Below are 11,758 nucleotides of genomic sequence, written 5' to 3' on the forward strand. Positions count from 1 at the left end.
GGCCGCGACCTCATGTTTACATGTTTTCTAGCAGGTCTACTTTTCGTGGCGGCAGCGCCGAGCACCGCTTACCTCATAATCTGATGACGTCTGTGGCGCCAGAAATCAAGGGTTTAGTGAGAGCTCGCTCGTGTCAGCTGGCGGGTAACTACCGTTATCTGCGTTATGTTGGCGGCGCCGCGAGCGTTTAACGTTTAGACCAGCATATGGTATAATTATAGGTCGATTGAGCTGGAATAAGGTTTGATTGGAGCCAAAATGGTGATACTACGCAGCAGCGGCGGTGGCAGCGCTCAGCCGGTGGCAGCAACTCCGAAGAGGAGGTCAATGGAGTTGGATACAAGCGCCGAGTTTCTGTCACTGGTTCCCGCGTCGCAGAGAAAGTCCGCCCGGATCACTCGGTCCTCCCGGGCGATGGATGACAGCTTCAGCAGCCCCGACAACAAGACGGTGAACGTAAGGAAATTACCTTACACAGCTGATCGTGGCAATGGAATCGTTTGTTACGCGTATAAAGTACCTGCTAAGTAGCAGAACGTCACTGCTAGTTTTGCTAGTGTGCTAAGCTAGCTAGCGCCCCTGTCAGCCCGCTACTTAGCATTAGTTATTTAGTGACAGATTCACTGATCTGTCACAATGAACAGTATTCAAACGCGCATCTCTCTTTGACATTTGTCAGTTCTTGTTCTCCATTTATAAATTCGTCAGTTGAGCTAGAGTACTTACTTAAATGTTTTGATTAGTGTTAGTGTTGAGTGGTCTAGTGTTTATCCTTGGAAGATGTATTAAGTTTTTTTACTCAGTTATTCATTCAGTCAGTTGTTCAACTCAGGTTGCTGATTTGTGTGTTACTTCATTCCAGGGGTACTATTGATGAACAGACTAGTGAACAAATTAAAGTCAGGTTTTGACAGTCATGTGAACTTAGGTGTTTTGTATTGATTATAAAACATTGTAGACATCAGTACATACTGAATAAAGAAGGCTTAGTTAATGAAAATGTCAATTATGAGCAGGTACTGTAATAATCCCAGTCTATGGTTAACTTGATTGTTCCAAAACAGACACTTGTGTCATCAGTAAATGATAAAACTACGATGTGACTGTTCCAGGGTCATGCTGATATGAATGAGGAGGGGAATGGACTTGTTCATTCTCTGAGAAGCAGAGGACGGAGAGGTAAACTAGAGGTCTCATTTTCTTGCATGGAACCAAAAACTAGCCCCCCAGGCATTGAAGACTGTGTTGGAGGATGCTGCACAAGGTAATACAGTTGTAACAGTTTGTTTATCAGTAGAAATACTTGATTCTAACCATGTCTAAAGTCAGCTAATAAATGTGGGGGTTTAAGGAAACATGATTGTATTTCTAAATCTTTATTGTACAACAAACAAAAATATTTTGAGTAAAAGTTGTATTTATTGCTATTCCCAAAATGTAAAACCTACTTTATTTTCTCATTTAGAAAATCTTCCAGGCTACAAAGAGACGACAAGGGACCTAGTGGTAAACAAGCAGGTACAGTGTACTAAAGCTTCTGTCAGTAAAGATTTATAATCCCATTCCATATATTAATGTTAGTAAAAAAACAAAGTGAGATGTCCTAAATATTCTACTGTATAAATATAATGCAGATGTGCAGAGTAGAAGAGATATGTTTAATGATTAAACACTGAAATGCAACATTATTTGATACTTATTGGCAAACTAGACGTTCCAGAAGAAGTGGAGGCATCTTCTACTCCAAAGAGGAGCCGCTTTAGCCTACAGAACCGTAGAGTGGAAGAAGAAGAGGATGACGAGGAGGACCGATCTGTGCGACGTAGTTCTCGAATTACCAGATATAAACTGGATTCCCGCAAGCAGTCGGTGCTCTACGACCGCCTCATCACTAAGTGAGTTTAGCAACATTCACTCAAGAATATTCACATGCTCATTTAGAATTAAAACTGTTTTTCTTTAGAACTATAAGGTTAGTGATAATCTTTCTCCAATTGAACCTAAGTACTGCTGAAGCTGTTCTCCAGAAGATGGATGATATGCAGAAGATGAGACGCAGACTGCGGAGCAGAGACAGAGACACTAATGAAGAGGTAATAACACAAATGAAAACACTGATTTTTTTTTTTCTTTTAATGTTCAAGCTAAACTTAAAAAAACAAACGCAGACCCGTTTTTGAGCGTTTGGTGTATTTTCTCTGGCCAGATGGGTGTATACACAAGGTGTCTGAGGTCAAATGTGGAGAATAAAGACACCAAAGTTCAGAACAAAGGTGGGATGATTAGGTTACCATTATATCCATTAAGGTACGCAGACAATTCATTGAGTATTAAAGACAGGATGCTACATCTTACTTTAATTAATTATTGTTTAATCACATTTTATAGGCTCCTTTATATCTTAAAACAACAATAATGGTGCAATAAATTAGCAAAAATTGAATCTACATTTGTTAGCAATGTTTTGTCATTTTATATACAATGACTGTTTTTAGAGATGGAAGAGGATGTTCATGATGAAGGAGAAGATGGAGAAGACGAAGATGAGGAAGAGGATGATGACGAGGAGGAGGAGGGCGAGGATGAAGAAGAAGAAAACCAGAGACGTTATGACTTCAGACAGCGAAAGACTGTGGTTCGCTACCAGGCTGCACAAGATGGTACTGTTTCTGTTCAAGCTCTTGATTACATCATTGACTGAATTTTTGATTGCCAAAACTGTAACACATTACATATGATAGTCATCCTTTCTTTAACACCAATTTGAAATTTTTGTTGTCAACATTTAATAATCGTGGTAATGCTTTGTCAGAACCCAGAGAGCCCAGGAAGCGCAGCATGTACTTCAAGGACCACTCGTCTCCTACCAGACACAGGTTTAGGTTCAGCTCTGCAGCCCCAAGGAGCCCCTATAACAGGAGAAGGACCAGTCGGTTAGTATGACAGTTCAGCCAGCACCCAATAATATAATACTATAGAAAGACAACAATTGAAGGTGAATGTTCATAACGAGCTAACTAACTTCATCTGATGAAAAATCAACACTGCGACTGATGTCACACATAACTGCACCTTAATGTGTATTACACATTTACAATGTAACAGTAACACTGGAATATTTAATTATAGCTTGTAGGAACATGACATAGACTACTGTATATAAAATATATGCCAGAATTTTTTTTTTCTTTTAATTCCTCCCACCCTCAGGAGTATTTCTGACAGGTAAGAGCCTCACTAATTTGTTGGTGTATAGAAGATATTGTGTGTTAGTTGTTTTTGGGCTGATGTCTGTATTCAGTGTAGCTGTTGGTAGGTGTGGCACATTTACAGTATTTGTAGTTCTTGGTGAGAATCACAAGTCACATGTACGCATATATGTTTCATCTTTGAAGTTGGTGGGTGAATCACCTCTGCATTGTTGCAAATGACACATCATATAGTTTTTTTCCTGTCACATATCACTGTGGTTTTACAGATTTGTGTAAATGTATTTTATACTGGTAATGGGGTTGTGTGTGTTTGTTTTTGGAACTTTTGTACATAATTAAGCTATTTTTTTAATCCTAAATATTTTCACCTACAGTACAAGTATGAATTCCTTGTTGCAGAGAGCAACATATGTCCATGTTGTTGAATACAATTTTTTCATCTTATGACCTTTCAGAAGAAGACATGCCATCCACAGCAGTGAGTCCACCTCCTCTTCTTCAGATGATGAGACGTTCCAGAGACGGAGGACTAAAAACAGGAGTAGATCAATCAACAGGTGAGAGCTGTGATTCATCCATCCATCCATTTTCTAAACCGCTTATTCCCTAATGCGGGGTCACGGGGGTGCTGGAGCCTAACCCAGCAGACTATGGGCGAGAGGCAGGGTACACCCTGGACGGGTCGCCAGTCCATCGCAGGGCAACACATAGACAGACAACCATTCACACACACACACACACCTACGGGCAATGGAGAGAGTCCAATCAACCTAATGCACGTCTTTGGACTGTGGGAGGAAGCCGGAGAACCCGGAGAGAACCCACGCAAACACGTGCAAAAGAGAACGTGCAAACCTTCTTGCTGTGAGGCGACAGAAGCTTTATTTTTCTTCATCAGTTTCTTATTCCATTTATGTAAATTTGCCCCCCGGCAATGTTTATTTTCATGTTTTTCCTGTAGGTGTTTACCTTTGAACATTGTGAAAGAAGACCTGCTGGGTATCCATAAAGACAGAATGAAGATTGGTGCCAGCCTTGCAGATGTGGACCCAATGCAAATAGACAGGACTGTAAGTAGTAGTAGGTAGTTTGGTTGGAGCATCTAGGTAAATTAAGGTTTCTATACTGCCACTTTTTTAGTGGTAATATGTGTAATCCTAATTTCCTTTTTGGGACTCAGGTACGCTTTGACAGCATTGGCGGTCTGAGCAAACACATTTCAGCATTGAAGGAGATGGTGGTCTTCCCTCTACTGTACCCAGAGGTTTTTGAGAGGTTCAAGATACAGCCACCCAGGTAAATTTGTGTGTGTGTGTGTGTGTGAGAGAGAGAGAGAGCTGGGAAATGTCTAATTAAATGTAATTGTAATGTAAATTAATGTCTAATTAAAACATAACTTACTTGGCACATTTGCTCTGTTTTTTAGGGGATGTCTATTTTATGGCCCTCCGGGGACAGGGAAAACCCTTGTAGCAAGAGCACTGGCCAACGAGTGCAGTCAGGGTGAAAGAAAGGTGTCGTTCTTTATGAGGAAAGGCGCTGACTGCCTCAGTAAGTGGGTGGGAGAATCAGAGAGACAGCTACGCCTGTTGTTCGACCAGGTTAGTTTACCTACTCATTTACTTATCATCCAGAAAGAAGTCAAATAGACATGTGATGCCATCACCTGTCATGCCTGACAGAGTTTAGTCGATGTAGGTGTGAGTGGCAACACCTTAGCTGAACAATGGTTGTTAAAAAATAAACCATTTCCAATTAGGGATTTCTGTTGATGTCTCTGTTTTTCTCGATGATTGGTCTTTTTGTTTACTTTATGCACTTATTTTGAGGCATTACTATGAACAACATCTGAATATTAAGCCCTACTTCTGTTGTTGAATTTCTGTTATCTAGGCATATCAAATGCGTCCATCCATCATCTTCTTTGATGAAATTGATGGTTTGGCACCAGTCAGGTCCAGTCGACAGGACCAGATCCACAGGTGAATCACGTTCCTAACTTTAATCATTAAAACATGATTTGAAGTTTATAGTCCTAAGATATAAAAAATCATGGCCAAGTTTAACATGTCAAGAATCACATTTCAATAAAATCAGTTTACTGGGGTTATAAAAAGTAACATTTCCCTTCACTTTTTCTGTAGTTCCATTGTGTCAACACTTCTAGCACTTATGGATGGATTAGACAGTCGAGGAGAGATTGTCGTGATAGGAGCTACAAACAGACTGGACTCCATTGACCCGGCTCTGAGAAGACCAGGACGCTTTGACAGAGAGTTTCTCTTTGGTCTGCCAGACAGAGAGGTGAGAAGCTTCAGATGCAGAGGTCATAAAACCATGCAGGCGTATATATGTGGAAAAACTGCAATTTCTACTTTATCAAGGACGAGCTACAAGTCTGAGAAGAATGATTCTGGACTTCTGGAGTTGAAATATTAAAATCTGGACTGAAAATGTTTGATGAGTTTGTGTCTGTGCTGCAGGCTAGAAAAGACATTCTGAAGATTCACACCAGACAGTGGAGTCCCTCTCCATCTGACACATTTCTGGAGGAAGTGGCAGACAAATGTGTTGGTATGCATGCAGCACAGAACAGTAAACAAACACATTGGCTGATACTGTGTGGGGTTGTAGGAAAGCCATTTACATTGTGTTTTTTGTGTAGTAGCCTTTAACACTAAGCCCTTATTAACTGCAGGTTATTGTGGAGCAGACATTAAGGCAGTGTGCTCAGAGGCAGCTCTATGTGCACTACGACGGCGCTACCCGCAAATCTACTCCTCATCACAGAAACTTGTACTCGATGTCAACTCCATCTCCATAACAAACAAAGACTTTATATCTGCTATGTCCAAGATGGTACCAGCTGCTCAGAGGTATTACCAATTGTTTTTATTTTTAAAACAATTAGTTAGAAGAATGTTATTACAACACCTGTCAGCTTCTAGGTCTAATTTACGTACTGATGATTTGGATCCATAGAGCGATTGTTTCACCGGCGAAGGCCCTGATACCTGCCATTCGTCCTCTCCTGAGCTCCACACTACAAAACATCCTTCACAAAGTTTGCAAAGTGTTCCCACATGCTGAGCAGGGCTTAACAAGAAAGAGAAAAGCAGGTACACACTATTTAGTTCCTTAGTTCTTGTGTTCTATTTAGTGTGACCTTCCACAGCTCATTTCAGTCAATTGTGTGATGTTTTTTTACTTTAAATTCCAGATGCAGTCTGTGGTGAGTTTGAAGATGACATTATGTTCAGTGATGATGAGGACTTTGAGGTCTGTGCAAACAGAGAGGCCCATCACACTCAACTCAAAACGCCTGCTGCTAATGGTCTTCTCAACCTCAACAGGTAGTGTAACCAGTGTTTCCCCTAGGATCATGGCTTTGGGGCGGGCGATCATAGTGTTTATGTTTTTATTTTTATTTATTTTTTTACAACAGTATAACAATATATTATAACGTCTGAACAACTACTGTACAATAACTTAACAACTGTACAATTACATGCTATCGTATAAATAACATAAGGCTATTTAGTTTAATAAAAATTAAAAAAAACTGTTATTTAAGAAAGATGATCTTAAAGAGGGCGAGTGGGGTCATTGGGGGGGCGGGGCACCCCCCTAATATAATGGTAGGGGAAACACTGGGTAACCTTTATTCCAAAGGCCTGTTGGTTTTCTGTGAAATGTTTTAGAGAAACTATAATTTCTCTGTGAAACATCAGTAAAGGCTCAATAAATGGGAAAACACGACTGTGGCTTTGCATCTGCTGTCCCAGTGAAAATCATTCGGGTAACATTTCCTCTTCTCATTTGTGAAGGAGTGTCCTGAGCTGGCCAACGTCCTATCGCCCCAGGCTCCTGTTGGAGGGCAGACCAGGCTCAGGTCAGAGCTCACACCTGGCACCTGCCGTCCTCCATGCCCTGGAGAAATTTACTGTGTACACGCTGGACATGGCTGTGTTGTTTGGAACTAGTGCAACAGCACCAGAAGAGACCTGTGCTCAGGTAAAATGACATTTTCATGTAGAATTTTAGTAGCATGAGAATTTATACAGTGTCTAGGGGTGGAGTTATTTATTATTATTATTTATTTAATTTTTTGGCACTTTGACATTTAGTTAAATGAATGGCACATACATTCATACAGCATTCTTAGGGCGTAGTCATACATATGTATCTTTTATTTTTTTATGTATTTTACCTTTGTCAGCCTCTGTTTTACTAATCCTCATTGGAAAATAAATATGCGTACTATATAGTCACATTTGTATCTTATTTACATTCTGCAGATTTTTGTTGAAGCCAAACGAACCTCTCCCAGTATCCTGTACATACCTCACATTGGACAGTGGTGGGAAACAGTGGGCCCTGCCTTAAGAGCGACTTTTCTGAGCCTGCTCACCTCCATCCCTGCCTTCTCACCTATACTGCTGCTAGCAACATGCAATGTCTGCTATGAAGAACTCAGTACTGAGGTATAGAAAGATGACTATTACCTATGGTGATGACGCATCTGATAATGATGCACAGTTGTTGAGTAAATGTAATGTGCATTCATCACAGAGATGTACTCTGTTCTTCCATTTGGCAGGTTCAGGGATTGTTTCGGTTGGAGTATGGGGAGGTTTTTCATCTTCTAGTCCCCACCAGCAGAGAAAGAAGAAACTTTTTTGAGGATTTGATTCTTAACCAAGCTGTGAGGAGCCCTGTGTCAAAAACCAAGGCTGGTGAGAAACGCATGATACCGTAGATACAATAGATACAATTCTTTGTACCTTTTGTGGGTTGTGAGTGACAAGGACGTTCTCTAAACTTAGACTTAAGCTTTCTCTCTCTTCTCAGTGCGCCATGCTTTGGAGGTGCTCCCAATCGCCACTCCACCTCCTCCACGGCAGCTGACAGAAGAAGAAACACAAAAACTGGAGGAGCAGGAGGAAGATACCCTCAGGGAGCTCCGTCTGTTCCTTCGTGATGTCACCAACCGCCTGTCCCAAGATAAACGATTTAAGGCATTTACAAAACCGGTGGATATAGAGGAGGTAGCTTTATTTTTCGTAGGACTGTTACAGATGGTGTCACTGCGCTGGGACTGTTTAGCTTTTAATTATTTTTGTTTTATCACAACTAAGTAGTGAGGTGACTGATTACTAAACGTTTTAATAGTACCACTAGGTAGTGCCAAAGTCATGTATGTTTCAAATCATAACATAAAAAAATGCATGACTTGGGTTTAACCCTGGAAAGCAGTTTGTACATGCACTCACAAAAATCTCCTTTCAGGTTCCAGATTACACTGAGGTGATCAAGAAGCCCATGGACCTGTCAACAGTTCTCTCTAAGATTGATATGCATAAGTATGGGACAGTGAAAGAATTCCTCGAAGATGTAGATCTCATCTGGCAAAATGCTCTTGAATACAACCCAGACAGGGACCCGTCAGGTACAGAACACAAACACCAGAATTTAGACAAATATTATGACTTAAATGTTTAATTACTTTACCGAACATTAATGCTGTATCTATAATACTTTTCCCAATAATAATTAGTGAAACGGCCATGGCTTGTTATGTGCTTTCCTTCAAGACCGCCAGATCCGCCACAGAGCATGTGCACTGAAGGATGCAGTCCATGCCATCATTAGAGATGAACTAGATGAAGATTTTGAGAAGATATGCGAAGACATCAAAGCATCGCGCAACAAAAGAGGTGAATGCTTTCTGTGTGTGGACATGGGTGGTGGGGTGTTACTGTAAGGCAAACATCATATCATTAACTTGTCCTGGCCTCAAGGATGACTTGTTTTAACATTGGCATTCAGTGGCTCACTATAACAAACCTTTTTAAGTGTATTCCTTAGTGTTTGTGTTTATGTTATAGTTAATTTCATAATGTACATTTTTAGTATTTACCCTTAGTTATTCAGTTGTAATTCAAATCAAGACTGTTCAAGAAGCAGAGTTCAGATCTTCACGTGAGTAATTGTGTTTTTCTCTTTAATCAACATGTAAAACACTAAACAGTTGCAAATGAGCGATGCACTTACATGTTCTTAAGTGACCAGGTTACAAATTTCTTAAATTTTATGTAAATGGTAATCCTGGATTCTACAGGTAAGTGGTTAAAGAAACCTGATTTCCCCAGGTACCTTTTCCACAGGGAATGCTGAATTATCGGGCATGTGTAAATAGAACTAGGTTTCTAATCAGCTTTTTACTATTTGCTGTACTTGCCTGCAGACACTCTACTGCTGTCCATGGTGAGTAGTAGCTGAATGAAAGAATAGATCATTACATGCTTTCTCCTTCTTAAACCAAGACTCATACAGAAAATGTTGCTTTGTGACTTTGAAGTCACATTTGTCGCTATAAAGTTAAAACCTATAAAAAAGTTCTTCTGAAACTATGTAGAAGAGAAGTTTACTCAAGTGCTTCATGTATGTGTGGATTTCCAGCAATCTGATTTGTGAAATCAGTTTTATTGTAAAGTTGATTTCCAGTTAATCAGGAATACAGTTATTCCATAATGTTGTGCATGTAAACTGTCAATAAACATTTACAATACTTAGACCTATGGCAAAAACTGAGCAGATGGCTCAGGGTTTAGCAATGCATGTGAACATAGAGGAATAATTTAGTTATTTTTTGTTTATCTCGTTTTATTTTTTGACGACCCAGGCTGCTCCACTGCCCCAGCCCGGTTTGCTCCATCTTTCTACCATGTCCTTCCCAAACAACCAGGATCTCCTGCTGAAGCCAAGATCACCAACATGATCCAACAAAGTGAACTGACCAGCGTTACAGTTGCAGTTATGGACAATACAAATGCTGGTACTATTACAACACCAAAAAATTCAGGTAAAAACTATTGTATACAATAACAAAAACAAGTGGTATGAATTACATTTTTCTAACTAATACACTTTATTTGTAGCCCAAAAGAAGAAAAGGCGAAGGAGTCGCTGGTCTACTGGGTTATATGCAAAGAAGAAGTCATCTCCTCATGTATCAAGAGATGACTCGCAAATAGGATCTGATGAAGATGAGGAAGATGGAGATGATGAAGAGGAACCTGAGAAGGAAGCAGAAGCACAGCATACTGAAGGAGCTGGAGGACAGGGAGATCCAATGATGGTTGATGTTAAAGTAGGCCCTTCAGCAGCTCAGGATGATAATTATGGGCCCACTGCCAAGAAGCATAAGGATGACGAGGGTAGGAAAGAGAAACAGAATGTCAAGCGTCACTTACAACCGTCAGAGGAAAGCAAAGCCCTGATAATGGCAGGAAGTGAAACCATTTCAGTAAACACTAAAGTCAGCCACACAGAAACAGAGGGACATACCCAGGACCAGTCCAACATGGTGGATAGTGGTGAAACTAGCCAAACTGTGTCAGAAACTGAGACAGAGAAAGGTCAACCTATAAGTGTGTCAAGCAGTGGAAAGAAGGCAGCCACATCACAGGAAGCAGCAGCAAAAAACCATGCTGAACCTATGGAGGTGGAAGCAACTGAAACCTCAACTACTGGTACTGCTGCAGCTGCCAGAGCAGAGGAGGAGATGAACACAGGTTGGATTCTAGCAGTGTCTCAAACTCAGTTTGGCTGTGGCACTAATTCTACCCAACTTTATAATAAAATGTTGTGCACATGTTTTGTGTCAGAGCATAGTGTGAGGCGCATGACTCGGACCCTGAAGCATACTGTGCTGCAGCAACAAATGATCTTGGACCAGGAAACCCCTTCTCTTGTGGTGGACAGAGACAGATTAAAGGTGTGGGAAACTGCTTGTCTATGTATTCTGTTTTTTTTAATGGCCTTATCACATTCCTTCAGCCCTAGCCATAAACAGTGGTGATCAAATTAAGTTTCATCTTTGCAAGTCCTGTATCTGTATCCTGTATGTTTTCTTCATCTACTAAAGCATGTTCAGTTTATCAGGTGAAATCCTAACTGCTTATTTTGTTCTATGTCCACAGGAACTGTTGGAAAGAATAGTGAGCAAGACTGATGGCTATGAGGTGTTTAAGCTGGAAAAGCTCTACGCTTTGCTCTGCCAGAGCATCTATAGACACAGACAAGACTATGACAAAACCATTCTACTACAGGTTAGTATCTGATAGTATGCAGATGTGTTAGACATGAGTGGTGGCAGGTCAGTGAGCACAGGTAACAAAGTAAAATAAAGTCATATTTCTGTATTTATTGCTTAATTTTTATTTCATATGAAGCATAATTCATTCCACAATGTGACAGTACTTTCTAGTCAACTCTGCATTTTTTTTATTTCACCAGGAGATGGAACAAGAGATCGAGGACTTCCACTGATTATTCTGTCATTTTTGTTAAATATACTATCAGCTCTATTAATATTCAAACACTGGTTCTATTTTCATAACAATCGACATGCAGTGATTTGTGTATTAGTCGAGACTTTGTATGACCTTTTTTGTTATTTTCTAATAAATAGTGTACCTCTTGCATTTTTTGTGGGCTTCATGATTTTTAGGTGCCAACAGTACAAACAACAGTACAAACGT

The 11,758-nt window shown here is 40.3% G+C and overlaps 1 protein-coding gene across 2 annotated transcripts; it reads left to right on the forward strand.

The window, feature by feature from the left end:
* Positions 1 to 89: 89 nt before the first annotated feature.
* Positions 90 to 11,699, forward strand: LOC114842592 (ATPase family AAA domain-containing protein 2-like). 2 transcript variants are annotated; one of them, XM_029128239.3, is made up of 30 exons: positions 90 to 456; positions 1,113 to 1,264; positions 1,466 to 1,518; positions 1,712 to 1,895; positions 2,006 to 2,093; positions 2,207 to 2,273; positions 2,496 to 2,660; positions 2,813 to 2,933; positions 3,211 to 3,225; positions 3,668 to 3,769; positions 4,174 to 4,282; positions 4,393 to 4,508; positions 4,639 to 4,813; positions 5,106 to 5,194; positions 5,357 to 5,516; positions 5,696 to 5,786; positions 5,911 to 6,088; positions 6,195 to 6,331; positions 6,433 to 6,565; positions 7,040 to 7,226; positions 7,511 to 7,696; positions 7,813 to 7,948; positions 8,064 to 8,260; positions 8,502 to 8,661; positions 8,807 to 8,929; positions 9,898 to 10,077; positions 10,154 to 10,789; positions 10,883 to 10,992; positions 11,198 to 11,326; positions 11,514 to 11,699. In XM_029128239.3, exons 1-30 carry the CDS (start codon positions 259 to 261, stop codon positions 11,544 to 11,546), a joined length of 4,410 nt encoding a protein of 1,469 aa, XP_028984072.1. In that variant the 5' UTR covers positions 90 to 258; the 3' UTR covers positions 11,547 to 11,699. The 2 variants fall into 2 exon arrangements, with proteins under 2 accessions (XP_028984072.1, XP_028984073.1); XM_029128240.3 differs by lacking the exon at positions 3,211 to 3,225.
* Positions 11,700 to 11,758: the final 59 nt, after the last annotated feature.

This window comes from Betta splendens, chromosome 16 (assembly GCF_900634795.4).
Source record: "Betta splendens chromosome 16, fBetSpl5.4, whole genome shotgun sequence".
In the NCBI taxonomy this organism is placed as follows: domain Eukaryota; kingdom Metazoa; phylum Chordata; class Actinopteri; order Anabantiformes; family Osphronemidae; genus Betta; species Betta splendens.